General features: G+C 41.6%; 3 protein-coding genes and 1 pseudogene across 4 annotated transcripts in view; 2 read left to right on the top strand and 2 right to left on the bottom strand.

Annotated features, from left to right (window-relative positions):
* Positions 1-943, top strand: part of LOC101018548 — a 43,487-nt pseudogene extending 42,544 nt beyond the window's left edge. Inside the window, exon 3 of the transcript XR_004184510.1 lies at positions 582-943. The product of XR_004184510.1 is annotated as an uncharacterized LOC101018548 (transcript). The remainder of the gene's footprint in view (positions 1-581) is intronic.
* A 3,965-nt stretch (positions 944-4,908) lies between these two features.
* Positions 4,909-5,270, bottom strand: LOC101018174 (histone H4). The gene is given in 5 exon segments (XM_003897217.4): positions 4,909-5,052; positions 5,054-5,121; positions 5,123-5,208; positions 5,211-5,240; positions 5,243-5,270. Coding segments are annotated over 5 exon segments (306 nt in total). The 5' UTR covers positions 5,265-5,270; the 3' UTR covers positions 4,909-4,952.
* A 7,332-nt stretch (positions 5,271-12,602) lies between these two features.
* On the bottom strand, positions 12,603-13,184 carry LOC101017813 (histone H2B type 1-M). The gene has a single exon (XM_003897216.5). The coding sequence runs from the start codon at positions 13,147-13,149 to the stop codon at positions 12,769-12,771; it is 381 nt and encodes a 126-aa protein (XP_003897265.1). The 5' UTR covers positions 13,150-13,184; the 3' UTR covers positions 12,603-12,768.
* A 182-nt stretch (positions 13,185-13,366) lies between these two features.
* Positions 13,367-13,841, top strand: LOC101017461 (histone H2A type 1-J). The gene has a single exon (XM_003897215.2). The coding sequence runs from the start codon at positions 13,448-13,450 to the stop codon at positions 13,832-13,834; it is 387 nt and encodes a 128-aa protein (XP_003897264.1). The 5' UTR covers positions 13,367-13,447; the 3' UTR covers positions 13,835-13,841.
* Positions 13,842-15,877: the final 2,036 nt, after the last annotated feature.

Here is a 15,877-nt window from a genome sequence, read left to right as displayed (position 1 = left end):
CCCAAGCATAGAGAAAAAATAAATTTATTTTGAATGTTGAAAACATTATTCTTAAAATACCGCAGATTAAAAAATTGCTGGGGAACTGATTAAAACTGTATTGATAATTCCTAAGAAAGACACTATTTTATCTCTTTAATAGAAATTGATTAAACTGTAATCAATATAAGGAGGTTACAAAACGCCATATACAACACTGTATACATTTTCTTGGAAAAATATGTGCAACTGCTTTGCAAAATACGTTATAAACTAGCACTAGTGATCTCTGTGTGATGGGATAACAGGTTGTACTTTCTTAATTTCTTGTCGTTTCTTGTATTCCCCACAGTATTGATGTATATCTTCTGCGTTCAAAAGCAATTTTTTAAAGCCTTATAACGTGGTAACAAAATAGTTTGCACATTACAAAATTCAGAACACGGAAACAAGAAGCTCGCCTTTTTTCCCTATTTCGGTGTGGCCCTTTCGATTTCCCCTCCCCCACCGGGGCGGGACTTCCCGACGACTTCTTTCAGGTTCTCAGTTCGGTCCGCCAACTGTCTTATAAAGGCGCTGCCTCAGGCCAGAGTCCTCACAAGGCGTTGTGTACGACTCGTCTTGCTCATCATGTCTGGCCGCGGCAAAGGCGGGAAGGGTCTTGGCAAAGGCGGCGCTAAGCGCCACCGCAAGGTGCTGCGTGACAACATCCAGGGCATCACCAAGCCGGCCATCCGGCGCTCGCCGCGGCGGCGTGAAGCGCATCTCTGGCCTCATCTGCGAGGGGCCGTGGGGTGCTGGTGCCAATGATCCGGGACGCTGTGACCTACGAACGCCAAAGCCTGGAGCAGTCACCACCGCCATGGATGTGGTTTATGCGCTGAAGCGCCAGGGTCGCACCCTCTACGGTTTCGGCGGTTAAGCGTCCTAGTCTACCAAGAAAAGGCCCTTTTCAGGGCCCCCACTTTCTCAGTTGAGGAGCCGTGATGCTTGTTTGCCCAGATTCTCTTTACTGTTTGTCCGTACCTGCTGAGTTTGCCCTATCGGAGCATGCGTCCCTCCCTAGTCGCTGTAAGTAGGTATCAGTCACTAATCGCTTTCCAGTACCAGTAAATACTCAACACAGCTTCTTTCAGGTGTTCCAGGGCTTACTGACATGGGGTGTCGCGCAGACCGTAGTGCAGTGTCATGGCTCACTGTAGCCTCCCGATTAGCTGGAACTTCGCACGCGCCACCACGCAACGCTAATTGTTTTTCCAAAGACCGGGTCTGCGTATGTTTCCCAGGCTAGTTTCAATATCCTGGCCTCAAATGTCTCGCCTATACCTAGTGTTGGCATTACAGGAGTGAGCCACCACACATGGCCACGATACTCTTGTTGAGGTTTTAAAGTTAGTTATATTTAAGTGCCAATTTTCGAAGTATAGCTGGGGAGGAAAGTCAAGCAGTTGTTACATGTTTCTGGCACTGTAAATCCAACTGCTGAACACAAGACCTTCTTATGCAACAACCTTTAATCCGTGAACCGTAAATAAGTTTAGTTTATCGGTTTTGGCCCAATTCTTGAGAAAAGTGAGAATTTGAATCCTTGAGTAGAAATATGTAGCTACTCAGTACAACAAAGAATGATCACAACAAAGACTAACTTACCCTTTGTTACTGAACGTGGGTCAGAGCTTTACCGCTGAGAATTCCTCAGCCTTTGAGTGTTCTCTTATTTACAATTGAAGTTGATAAGATGGTATTAAAAGTGAGATTCCTAAGTAAATTTAAAGGCCTGAAGGACCAGTGATTAATGGGAAGTGCTAATAAGTCATATTTGAGGTTATCCAACCCGAGATTCTGATTTAATTGGTTTAAGGACACCATCACCTTGTAGGTTAGATTTAAAAAATAATAATTGCATTAAGGAAAGAAACTGTTGGTATTTAAACAGAAAATTTTCCTTCCTGATTCTTACATGCTGTCACTTAGACAAATCTCTGGTCTACATGGCTGGATCTCTTTCTGCTAAATTCTGTGCTACCCTGTAAAAAAGAACTGAGATTAATAAAACGGTAGTGAGAACACAGGGAAAGATAAAAATAGCAAGCCTATCCAGTTATGCTGTAGTCATCCTCATAAGGATAGGGAAGGATCTTGCCTTTCATTTACCACACAAAGTATGAGTACAAACTTTAAAAAGATAGGATACTATAGGAATAATGAAGATGTCTCCACTGGCAAAAACTGTGTGAAAAAATGCACTTGACACAGGTCTTTCCTATGGCTTCATAACAGACAAAGATTTGATTACACAATTGCTGGCTGAATCTAGAATACTAAAATGTGGCTGTTAGAAAATGTTGCTGTCTGGGCCTGGTGTCATGCCTGTAATCCCAGCAATTTTGGAGGCCAAGGCTGGCAGATAGATTTAGGCCAGGAGTTGGAGACCATTCTGGCCTACATGGTGAAACCCCATCTCTACTAAAAATACAAAAAATTAGCCAGGCGTGGTGGCACACGCTTGTAATCCCAGCTATGCGAGAGGCTGAGGCTGGGAATCGCTTAAACCTGGGACTCAGAGGTTCCAGTAAACCGAGATCACGCCTCTGCCCTCCAGACACAAGAGTGTCACACACACACACAAAAAGATTGCTCTTACCCAGGGATGATGGTCAGATGCAATTACGGGTTATGGGCCTGGCATAAATGAGTAATGCTAAGTGTTTCACACTAAACATACTATTGTCAGTGTCCTAAGTGCTTTTTATTTACCAATTCATTTACACTTATTATTTGTCTTTTTTTTTTTTTTTTTAACTTTTTGTGGTAAACAGGGTTTCACTACATGGCTTAGGCAGGTCTCCAACTCCTGGGCTCAAGCTGTCCTCCCACATCTACCTCCTTAAAAGTGGAGATTACAGGCATGAGCCACCTGGCCCAACTCATTTAATCCTTACAACAACCCTTAGAGCTAGGAACTATTTTTATCATCATCACATAATTGTTTACAAAAATACAGAGGCTTAGAGAGCATATGCATCTCACCCCAAGATCCCACGACTAGAATATGATTGTTACAGATTTGATTGCAAATAATCTGCTTCTTATGATTGTGCTTAAATTTTTCACCATGTCACATCGCTTTGGTGGTGTAAAGTTATAAAACATTTACGTCTTAACTTTAAAAATGTATTTTTGGCCCAGCGCGATGGCTCATGCCTATAATCCTAACACTTTGGGAGGATGAGACAGTCAGATTGCTTAAGACCAGGAGTTCGAGACCAGCCTGAACAACATCCTGAGACCCCTTCTCTACTAAAAATACACAAAAATTAGCTGGGCATGGTGGCCTGCATGTATAATCTCAGCTACTCCGGAGACTGAGGCACCAGAACCGCTTGAACCCAGGAGGCAGAGGTTGCAATGAGTGGAGATCCTGCCATTGCTCTCCAGACTGGTTGACAGAGTAACGCTCTGTCTCAAAAAATATATATATATATACACACACACATACACACACAGATATACATACTTAAAATATATATATTATTTTTTACATCTTAAAGAGAAACGTTATCATTTATATCCAAAAAATTTATTTAGGCCCATGTAGCAATTCCAGATCTGACAAATTTTTGGGATTTAAAACTGTTTTTCATGTAAAATACAATATTTTTCCCTTAACAAAACTTCAAGTTAAAAAAAAAGTATAATTTAAATTCCCCTATGGTAATTACTTGGACTACAAAGTTTTGTACTTTTGCTTTAACTGAATCAATGCCACTATTATTGTCCTTCCAGATCTTTTGATATCACCAATTACACATCCATCATTTTCATGATCATAACGAGTGACTGAGCCTCACCAAAAAAAAAAAAAAAAGCTTTACTCACTGGATTTCATTTATGAATTTAAACTTATAAAGCTCTTTCAATAAATCAAGTATCCAATGCCAGATGAATGGATACAGAAAATGGGGCATATATACAATGGAATACTACTCAGCCTTAAAAAAATGAATCTTGTCATTTCTTACAACATTATGCTAAGTAAAACAAACCAGGCACAGAAAAACAAAAACAGCATGATATCACTTACATGAGGAGTCTAAAAATGTTGAACTCAGTAAAATGGTCCCTGCCAGAGAATGAGGATGGAGGTATAATGGGACTCAAGAGATATAAATTCTGGAGATCTATTTTAAAGCATGGTGACAATAGTTAATGTACTTTGTACTTGAAAATTGCCGATAGTAAGCTTTAAATGTTCTCACCAGAAAGTGAGATGGATGTTAAGCTCGATGTAATCATTCCACAATGAATGTATGTCAGATCAGATTGTACATGTTGTAATTTGTCATACGTTAATGAAAGTGGAGAAAAGTAAAAAATTCTCTTAAAATCCCTTAAGAGGCCGCACGTTAGGAGGCCGAGGCGGGCGGATCACGAGGTCAGGAGATAGAGACCATCCTGGCCAACATGGTGAAACACCATCTCTACTAAAAACACAAAAATTAGCTGGGTGTGGTGGCGCATACCTGTAATCCCAGCTACTCGGCAGGCTGAGGCAGAATTGCTTGCACCCAGGAGGCGGAGGTTGCAGTGAGCCGAGATTGCGCCACTGCACTCCAACTCGCTGACAAAAAAAAAAACTTGTGGATTCAGGGGTTTTTCAAAAACGATTTCCGATGACCATTGTCAAGCTCACTACAGGGACTACAAGAGTTACTGGTACTGCACATTCCCCATTACGTAAACAAGCTTATGAATTTTGAGCAAATGTAGACTGCATTACAACTCGTAATTAGTTCTACCAACGGTGACCGCGGGTGAATGACCACGTGTGCCGCTGTCTTCAGAAAACTGCTCGCCCCAAAACTGACTTAGAAGCAAAATTCCAGCCCTACCAAATCCAGTGTTACCACTCCTCAGCTGAGAAAATAGGGGGGCCCTGAAAAGGGCCTTTTCTTGATAGAAAATGACGACGCTCAGCCACCGAAACCGTAGAGGGTGCGACCCTGGCGCTTCAGCGCGTAAACCACATCCATGGCGGTGACTGTCTTGCGCTTGGCGTGCTCCGTGGAGTCTGGCGTCCCGGATCACGTTCTCCAGGGAAGACTTTTCCAGCGCACCCACGGGAATCTCCTCGTAGATGGGGGCCAGAGATGCGCTTCACGCCGCCGCGAACAAGGAAACCGGATGGCACCGGCTTGGTGATGCCCTGGATGTTGTCACGCAGCACTGCCGGTGGCGCTTAGCGCAACTGCCAAGACCCTTCCGCCTTTGCCGCGGCCAGACATGATGAGCAAGACGGAGTCGTACACAACCTTGTGAGGACTCTGGCCTGAAGGCAGCGCCTTTATAAGACAGTTGGCCGGACCAGACTGAGAACCTGAAGAAGTCGTCGGGAAGTCCCGCCCCGGTGGGGGAAATCGAAAGGGCCACACCGAAATAAAGAGGAAAAAGCGAAGTTCTTGTTTCCGTGTTCTGAATTTTGTAATGTGCAAACTATTTTGTTACCACGTTATAAGGCTTTAAAAAATTGCTTTTGAACGCAGAAGATATACATCAACACTGTGGGCAATACAAAAAAGTGACCGGGCTCGGTGGCTCACGTCTGTGATCCCACCATTTTAGGAGGCCAAGGTGGGAGTGTACCTGGACGTCAGGAGTTTGAGATCAGCGTGAGCAAAATAGTGAGACCCCCATCTCTACCAAGAAAACAATTAAATTAAATTAAAACATTAGCCCAGCGTGGTAGCACTTACACTTTAGGAGACCCTCTTTTTTTATATATTCATATTTAAAAAAAAAAAAAAACTAGTACAGTAGCAACAGCCTGTTATCCTCATTTTCCCATCACACAAACAGCTCTACTGCTAGCTAATAAGATATTTTGGTGAGCAGATAAATGCACATTTTTTTCCTACAATATGTATGCAGTATATGTCATTTTACAACTTCGCGCTGTTATTTTAATCAATTTCCCTTATGTAAAGAGTTTACAAAAAGTGATTTTAATGTCTGCTTATTATTTCTCCTCCTGAATTCTCCCTACTAAAGTGTTAACCAATTCCCTGGGAATTTATTAATCAACAAGATTTTTAAAATAATTCATCTTCTCCCTGCTGATTAAGTACCACCTTTAACATTATACATACTCGGAACTATTACCAAAATTCTATTCTGTCTATAATTTAATCAAGATGGTTTGCAAAAGGGAATCTTTGTTCACAGTTAAAAGTTTAGAAAATTCACATTAGGAAAATTTTTAAAAGCAGTAATTTAGATCTCCTTAATATTCCATCATAGGAATTTTCTAGGTCCACTTTAACAATATTTCTAGTATTTAGCAAAATGTGCTTTCTAATTTTCTTTTTCCTATTTTAAAGGAGAACTGTACAAAATTTACTTCCTGAGGAAAATGTAGAATTGAAGTGTTTTGTCACAAAGGATGCAGATTTTAAGGTATTTTGATGACTGTTACTACATTTTCCTCAAAAGTTTTATTCCATTCACTTTTGCCAGCAGTAACTGTTCTTGTGTATGTTTACCATCATTGAGTATTATGGTTTTTAAATTCTGTGTTACATTCAGAATTTACTTTTGGTTTTGTTGATTGAGTCTTGAGTTAATGAACTAGTTACTCAGCAAGATTTATTGATTTGTTTATAAGTAATAAATTGTCATCTTTAATATAAGCTTGTTTAGGCTGGGCGTGGAGGCTCATGCCTGTAATCCCAGCACTTAGAGAGGCCAAGGCAGGCAGATCACTTAAGGTCAGGACTTCGAGACCAACCTGGCCAACATGGTGAAACCCTGTCTTTACTAAAAATATAAAAATTAACAGGGCATGGTGTCACACGTCTGTAATATCAGCTACTCAGGAGGCTGAGGCAGGAGAATCTCTTGAACCTGGGAGGCAGCGGTTACAGTAAGCTGAAATTACACCACAGCACTCCAGGCTGGACAACCACGCGAGATTCCATCTCAAAAAAAAAAAAAAAAAAAAAAAGGAAAAGAAAACAAAAGAAAAAAGAAACCTATAAACTTTATTTTTTCCTGTAAAAACTGGCCACAAAAAAATTATTTAACTTACCTTGTTTGACTGTAAGTCGTAAGACCACCATTCCATGTACAAAAGAAATACTGCACAGACAGCCCAAGAATCTAGACAGGCCTGGCTGGATTTCCCCACTCAGTCTCTTAGCATTAGATCATACTCCTTATGTCCAATCATATTTCTACATAGCTATCCATACTTTGTTGAACCTAAGCATAAAAATGGACAATTTCCCCTGTATTTTTAGGTCTTCATTCTGAAGGCTCCTGTGTACATGTTAAATAAATGTGTATGCCTTTTCTTCTATTAATCTGCCTCTTGACAGGATTTTCAGTGAAGCTTCAGAGTACAAAGGGAAAGCTTTCCCTGGGCCTCAAAAAGTTCAATCATACGGTCAAGGATTCAATCAATCCTGCCTACATAATGAAACCCTCATAAAAGCTCTGAATACCAAGGTCAGTAAGTTTATTGGTTTGTGAACACATAGATATCCTAGGGAGGTGACTGCTGCTTCCACATAGAGATGGCACAGAAGCTTTGCTTTCAGGACCCTTCCAAGACTTGCCCTATGTGTCTCTTCATCTGACTGGTCCTGATTTGTATTCTTTACGATAAAACTATAATCATAAGGATAGCACTTTTTATATTCTATGAGTCATTCTAGCAAATTATTCAACATGAAGGGGTAGTGGGAATCCCTGGATTTGAAGCCAGTTGCTCAGAAGAGCAAGTGGCCTGGGAACCCCACTTGCAGTTGGTATCTGAAGTTGGGATAGTCTTGTTGGGAAATGTGCCCTTTAACTGGTGAGGTCCAGCTAACTCCAAATAATTAGTGCCTGAATTGAACTGTAGTAAATCAGTTGGTGTCCAAATAATTAGAAAGCAATTCATGTACGTAGTTAAAAATTTAGGAAATTCAGATTAGGGAAACTGAAAAATATCTATAAATCACAGTCCAAAGATTATCCTATTAACTTTATGATATCTATCTATTGAAATAGTCATCTTTTCATATATTTAATATTTTTTACATGCATGGATACACTGTGAAATTCTTTTAACTCTAAAGAAACTGTAATCCTGACATAATTTAAAATGTAATTTCTTTGTTTTTCAGTGTTTTCATGTAGATATTTACTTTGGAGAATAGTGAGGAACTCAGCCTCTGCAATGGAACAAACCTAGACTTAAATTGTGACTTCGTTGCAGACACTTTTGCTGTTTATGTCTTAATTTCCTCATCTTTATAATGAGAGTAAAGACAATAAGAGTTACTCCACAGGAAGCTGTAGGAAATAATGGAGATAATTGAACAAAATGGCTAGACTAGCTTAGTAAGATCTCACTAGTCATACATATATAATTTATATTTATTATTTATTGATTAATATTTTACTGATATTCAATTACTTAACTTTTTGTATAGATTTAAATTCACATTTATGCTATTTGCACTAGTCCAAATAAAGTACTTAACAATTCTTATGTCATTTACATTTCTAATATATTTGAATAAATGGTTAGAGTTTTATGTTTTGATATAACTTCTAAAACAGCTATTAGAAGATATTAATAGCTAAAATAAAAATAAAATATAATCAAATGAAGACTTTTTTTTTTTTTGAGACAGAGTCTCACTCTGTTGCCCAGGCTGGAGTGCAATGGCTGGATCTCAGCTCACTGCAACCTCTGCCTCCCTGGTGCAAGCGATTCTCCTGCCTCAACCTCCTAAGTAGCTGGGATTACAGGTGCGTACCACCAGGCCCAGCTAATTTTTTTTGTATTTTTAGTAGAGATAAGGTTTCACCATGTTGGTCAGGCTGGTCTCAAACTCCTGACCTCGTGATCCACCCACCTCAGCTTCCCAAAGTGCTGGGATTACAGGCATGAGCCACTGTGCATGGCTGAAGACTCTTTTTGAGGTGTGTTCTTCATTTCCCACTTCAAACATCATCACAATAACAATAAAGAGAATATGTTTATACATACAGTTAAAATCAAGACATACATTCATATCATAAATCAGATTTAAGATATGAAAGAAAAACATTGGAAAACCAAGAAGATAACTAAGAGAGTAGAAAGTTTGTCAAAGTATGTCATTAATTTTGTCAGGAAGACCTGGTTTTCCTGGAAGCCTCATGTGGGAGGAAAAAATTATTTTCTCTCTACACTTCTGAGTTCTCAGCTAGAGCTCTTGTGACAAAAGACACATTAAGAAGAAAAAAACAAACAAGTTTATTAACATGTGTACAGCACATGTCACAAGTGGGAGTACCTAGAAATGAGTAATTAAAAATGTGACTTAAAACTCCAGTTTATATACAGCATCTTTAATAAGATCAATAAGTTTTTAGAGAAATTAAAAGACAAAGGAAAAGGATTTTGAGTCTGTAGGAGTAACAAATTGTGGGAAGGCAAATGTATAGTAAACTAATGATAGATAAAGGCTGGTTAGTAAAGTTGTTATGCAGATTGCTCTGGTGCCCTCTCTAGGCTGATGAGTCGTCTCTGGTGATTATTTTTTGTCCTCTCTGGTAGAGAGAGGAGGAGCGAAACTTCTGCACATTTATGGCCTGCTTTTAGGCAAACAGGGAGAGGGCAGAGTTTTCTTGTATCTGCTTCTTCTCAGTGGCCCTCAACTCAAATAATCTTTATGTCAGTGTGGTATATTTTGGGGTGGTGTGTCATGCCACCCTTCACTCAGAAAAAGCTAATCTCTACCAAAAAAGAGAATCCAGGCCGGGCGCAGTGGCTCACACCTGTAATCCCAGTACTTTGGGAGGCCGAGGCGGGCAGATCACGAGGTTGGGAGATTGAGACCATCCTAGCTAACACGATGAAACCTCGTCTCTGCTAGAAATGCAAAAAAATTAGCGGGGCGTGGTGGCGGGAGCCTGTAGTCCCAGCTACTCGTGAGGCTGAGGCAGAATGGCGTGAACCCGGGAGGCAGAGCTTGCAGCAGTGAGCCGAGATCACGCCACTGCACTCCAGTGTGGGCGACAGAGCGAGACTCTGTCTCAAAAAAAAAAAAAAAAAAATGGGGCAAGGCATAGTGGCTCACACCTGTAATCCCAACATTTTGGAAGGCCAAGGAAAGAGGATCACTTGGGCACAGAAGTTTGAAAACAGCCGCAGCAACATGGTGAAACACTGTCTCCACCAAAAAAGATACAAACATTAGCTGGGCGTGGTGGCCTGTGCCTGTAGTCCCAGCAACCCAGGAGGCTGAGTTGGGAGGATTGATTGGGCTTGGGGAAGCCAAGGTGCAGTGAGCGGTGATTGTGCCACTGCACTCCAGCCTGGGCAACAGAGTGAGACCTTGTCTCAAAAATAATAATAATAAACAATTTTGCCAAGATTTCTGGAAAGTATTTTCCTACTCTTTTTCTTTTCTTTTCTTTTAGGTGTAGTCTTGCTCTGTCGCCAGGCTGGAGTGCAGTGGTGTGATACCAGCTCACTGCAGCCTCTGCCTCCTGGATTCAAGCAATTCTTCTGCCTCAGCCTCCCAAGAAACTGGGATTACAGGAGCATGCCACCACACTCTACTAATCGTTGTATTTCTGTAGAGATGAGGTTTCACCATATTAGCCCGGCTGAACTCAAACTTCTGACCTCAAGTAATCCACCTGCCTCAACCTTCCAAATTTCTGGGATTTACAGGCATGAGCCACCACACTCAGCCTAATTTTTTAAAAAAATCTTTTGAGTTTTTTTTCTAACATGATACTCATATATCAAGAATAGATGCTTCATCTAATGAGATTGTATTGTTGGGGCTCAGAAACCGATTCCCCAAAATATGGAGTTTTGACATACTGAACTGAAGAAAAATCCTGAAGGTCTTTCTGAACTTCCTCCTATTCCTGTCTCTCATTTCTCTATCTGAAATCACAAAATGAAGTTGTTCTCTGAAATTCCCTTAGCTCTCTAAAGTATAGACCTGCTAAAGAAGAAAGCAATTACCTCTGGTCCCTTCTCTGAGTCTTCCTTAACTGAAAACTCATATTGCAAGAAGACTGAAGTCTGTCAACACACTGAGACAAACCTTTGTCACAAACCGTTGTCTGGTCTGTGGGCCAAACAGACTTTGTCCTAGGCTGTTATATGTTATTCAAGTCTATTGAATTCCCCTAAAAATCACTTAATACCCTCTAAAATAATCCACAGTTACCCATCTCCCTTTTCCCTAAGAAAAAGGGTATGTAATCATCTCTATTCTATTGCTTGGGGCATGGGGGGGGAGGGGGAGGCAGTAATCACTGATTCTCCCCTATGCACATTAATAAATGTGTATGCTTTTTCTCCTATTAATCTGCCTTTTGTATGTTGATTTTTCACCAAACCTTCAGAGGACAAAGGGGACGTTTTCCTTTGGATTCTACAGTTTCAATAGACAACCAAAAGTAAAAGTTAGGAATTATGTAAATATGCTTCACTCTTTGAACATATTATTCTTACTTATTCCATTAACATTTATATGTCTTTGCTAACATTATGATAATTTATTGAATAGAATCCCAAATTGGAAATTCCTAGCATAAATCACACGTGTTAGAAAATATTTTTCAGGTTGGGTTTCTTTAAAGAAGTGTGAGGATTCAAAGGCTCTGGAAAAGCAATCTCAGTGCAGATGTCTTTTTAATCTTTAGAGGTATGAGTTTTCTCACAATTTTAAAAATTGATTTAAGCATAACTAGAATATTTCTGGCAATTTAATTATAACACATGTACAGAACACTCACTAAGTATTCACAGTAATATTAAGAGCAATTTTTTTTCCAGTTCATTTTCTTTGATTTACCTGATTGATTGATTGATTGATTGATTTTGAGATAGAGGCTTGCTGTGTTGCCCAGGCTACAGTGCAGTGGCACAATCACGGCTAGGCTCACTGCAACCCGTCTGCGGGTTCAAGCGATTCTCCTGCCTCAGCCTCCTGAGAAGCTGGTATTACAGGCACGTGCCACCATGCCCGGCTAATTTTTGTATTTTTGGTACAGACGGGGTTTCTCCATGTTGGCCAGGCTGGTCTCAAACTCCTGATCTCAAGTGGTCCGCCCGCCTCGGACTCCCAAAGTGCTGGGATTACAGGCGTAAGCCACCGCGCCTGGTCTAACCCTCCACATATTGATTTATGACTTTACCTATAACTTCTGCTTCCCTAAAATGTATAAAACAGTTGCATTCTGACTGCCTCAGAACCACTTTCTCATGGTCTTGGGGGATTGTCTTCCCTAAGCCACGGTCACTCATACTTGCTAATAATCCTCTAAAATATTTTGGGCTGGGCGCGGAGGCTGACACCTGTGATCCCAACACCTTGGGAGGAGGCAAGTGTATATCACCTAAGGTCAGGAGTTCGAGACCTGTCTGACCAACATGGCGAAACTCCCTATCTACTAAAAATACAAAAATTAGCAAGGCATGGTGCCACACGCCTGTGGTCCCAGCAACTCGGGAGCCTGAGGCAGAAGAATCGCTTGAACCCGGAAGGTGGAGATTTCAGTGAACCGAAATCGTGCCATTGCAATCCAGGCTGGGCAACAGAGTGAGACTCCACCTCAAAAAAACAAAAAAACACATGTATGTGTACATTTATATGTACGAAGCGAGTCCTAAAGGGTACCTAAGGGGAGACAAGCTAACAGCGAACTGGCTCTTTCTTGAGAAATGTGGACGGCTCTGAAAAGAGCCTTTAGAGTATGGGTCAGAGCGGACCTCTAACTGCAGCGAGGGGCTCACTTGGAGCTGGTATACTTGGTGACGGCCTTGGTGCCCTCGGACACGGCATGCTTGGCCAACTCCCCGGGCAGCAGTAGGCGCACGGCCGTCTGAATCTCCCTCGAAGTGATGGTCGAGCGCTTGTTATAATGCGCCAGGCGTGACGCTTCTCCGGCGATACGCTCGAAGATGTCGTTGACAAAGGAGTTCATAATCCCCATAGCCTTGGAGGAAATGCCGGTGTCGGGGTGGACTTGCTTCAGCACTTTGTACACGTACACGGAGTAGCTTTCCTTGCGGCTGCGTTTCCGCTTCTTTCCATCCTTCTTCTGAGCCTTGTTAATGGCCTTCTTGGAGCCCTTTTTAGGGGCTGGAGCAGATTTTAGTGGTTCAGGCATGGTGAAAAACGGAAGACAACAATCCTAGGGCTGTTTCGTCCTCTTTATTTAAACGCTATTATGCAAATTAGGAGTAGAATAGGTCACTGCTTATTGGTGGTTATCCTTGGATGACTTCAGATGCCAGTTTTGCCCAATCAAAATAGGTATCCTGCATAATTGAGTCCTATTGGTCTAAATAAAAATAAAACGTTAGCCAATCGAACAGCTTCCTTTTCGCGCCCAGTAGAGGCTATAAAAACTGCGTTTTTCTACTTTCGTCTGTCCTTTTTAACTGTATAGATACAGGCCTTTTGCCATGTCTGGGCGTGGTAAGCAGGGAGGCAAAGCTCGCGCCAAGGCCAAGACCCGCTCTTCTCGGGCCGGGCTTCAGTTTCCCGTGGGCCGAGTGCACCGCCTGCTCCGCAAGGGCAACTATGCCGAGCGGGTCGGGGCTGGGGCACCGGTGTACCTGGCTGCAGTGCTGGAGTACCTGACCGCCGAGATCCTGGAGCTGGCTGGCAACGCGGCCCGCGACAACAAGAAGACTCGCATCATCCCGCGTCACCTCCAGCTGGCCATCCGCAACGACGAGGAGCTCAACAAACTGCTGGGCAAAGTCACCATCGCACAGGGTGGTGTTCTACCCAACATCCAGGCCGTGCTGCTGCCAAAGAAGACTGAGAGCCACCACAAGACTAAGTAAAGACCGAGTTGAAAAGCGTATAGAAACAAAGGCTCTTTTCAGAGCCACTTTAATAATCATAAAAAGATGACACGAGTCCGTTTTCAGCTGCTTCACCACTCGACAACACACTCATGACGTTTCGGTTTTAATTTTAACCTCTGTGTACGTTGCCAGAATTTTAAGATTTTTTTTTAAGTCCTTAATGTAGGTATTAACAAGGTACCTTTGCCAACACCTATTTTCAGGGGTTTTGCCTTGGTGGCCAGGTTGGTCTCAGACACATGACCTCAGGTAATCCACCCGCCTAGGCCTCCCAAAGTGCTGGGATTAACAGGCGTGAGCCACTGTGCCAGGCCAGTTTGTAGTATCTTAAAGGCATTTTACTGGGACACAACTTTGACAAAAATCAGCATCTTACTGGGAGTTACATAGTAGATACTGGTGGGATTTTATTTATGATTCTGGGAAACTGGGCTGTAAGGAATGTAGTATAGTATTCAGTTTTTAATATGCTTACTAGGAAAAGTATATGGATTGCTACTAGACATACTTCTCTAGAGTTTCATAGTCTCTAGATTGAAAACGGTAGAGTTCTCAGCCCTATTTCCTGGCCTCTAGGAAAGGAGCTACTTGATGGGTATGTTTAAACAAAAACATGAAGTTTTATGTTTACCAATGTATACACTTGTCATGTTTTATTTTGTTCTCTATTTTTAATTTTTGCACTTACAAGAGTTTGGAATAAAAAAAGAAAATTGGCCTTAGAAGCCTTCCAATTAAGGGTCTTTCAAACATACACATATTCTGTAGTGACCCAATAATTACATGTACATATGTTAGGGTACTGCTGAAATAACATGTTAAAAAATAATAGTTAACTTCATTGTATGTGCTCTGATATTTTTGTTTAATTCTGTATGTAATTAACCTTTTCGTACCTGAGTGTTATGTTACAAACGTATCCTGTAAACACTGCTACAATTAGTAAGTGAGTTAAATACTTAGTAACTGCCGGATAAGTAGATGGTCAAGCATAGTAGTCCAAGGTGGTGATGACTGACAGTAAGGATGGTTCTGAATACTTGTTGATTCCAAGAGCACTAATGGGTGAATACCTACACTCAGAAAAAATATCTCTTCTGAGAAAAGCCAAAGGCTATTTTGAGAATAGTGAGGTCAGTTCCTCATGTTATCTTTTTTTTTTTTTTAAGACAGGGTCTCGCTTTGTCACCCAGGCCGGAGGACAGTGATACGATCTCGGTTCATTGCAACCTTCGACTTCTGGGCACAAGCGATTCTCCCACCGCAGCCTCCTGAGTATCTGGGACTACAGGCGCACACCACCACGCCCGACTAATTTTTTTATTTTTTGGAGACATGGGGTTTCGCCACATTGCCCAGGCTGGTTTTCAACTCCTGGACTCAAGCGATCCACCCACCTCGGCCTCCCAAAGTGCTTGGATTACAGGCATAAGCCACCGCACCCGGCCTGTTGTCCATATTACTGTATGGGCATGTCAAGGTCCTTTTATTTTGGGCCTTGAAAAGGATTGTTATGCCACTTATGAGTTTTGCCATCTCAGGAAATTCAGACACAAGAATTATGTCCTTTTTTAAATTTATTTTTTATTTGTTTGTTTTGCGTTTTTGAGATGGAGTCTCCCTATGTCGCCCAGGCTGGACTGCAGTGGCGCGATCTCGGCTCATAGCAACCTCCACCTCCCGAGTTCAAGCGGTTCTCTTGCCTCAGCCTCCCAGCAGCTGGGACTACAGGCACATGCCACCACACCTCGCTAAATTTTTTGTATTTTTAGTAAAGACGAGGTTTTACCATGTTGGTCAGGCTGGTCACGACCTCCTGACAAACGAGCTTAGTTGGATGGTTACCAGACTATTGTAATTCAGTGCATGGAGTGTTTTGAAAAGACATAGAGTATCCATTTCCACATAACTAGAACTACTCACTGTCCCCTGAATAAATAATTCCTCATGTAATCATAACTGGAAATTTAACTGGGAGTATATTGGCTGCATATCTCCAGGAAAGGATGCCCTACCCAG

The sequence above is a fragment of the Papio anubis genome, chromosome 6 (assembly GCF_008728515.1).
Source record: "Papio anubis isolate 15944 chromosome 6, Panubis1.0, whole genome shotgun sequence".
Taxonomy (NCBI): Eukaryota; Metazoa; Chordata; class Mammalia; order Primates; family Cercopithecidae; genus Papio; species Papio anubis.
The sequence above is the reverse complement of the archived record's forward strand: the minus strand, read 5'-3'. Positions and strand labels throughout refer to the sequence as shown.

Excerpts from the sequence above, each read along its gene's own strand:
- LOC101017461 (XM_003897215.2), top strand. The coding sequence starts at position 13,448 with ATGTCTGGGCGTGGTAAGCAGGGAGGCAAAGCTCGCGCCAAGGCCAAG.
- LOC101017813 (XM_003897216.5), bottom strand. The coding sequence starts at position 13,149 with ATGCCTGAACCACTAAAATCTGCTCCAGCCCCTAAAAAGGGCTCCAAG.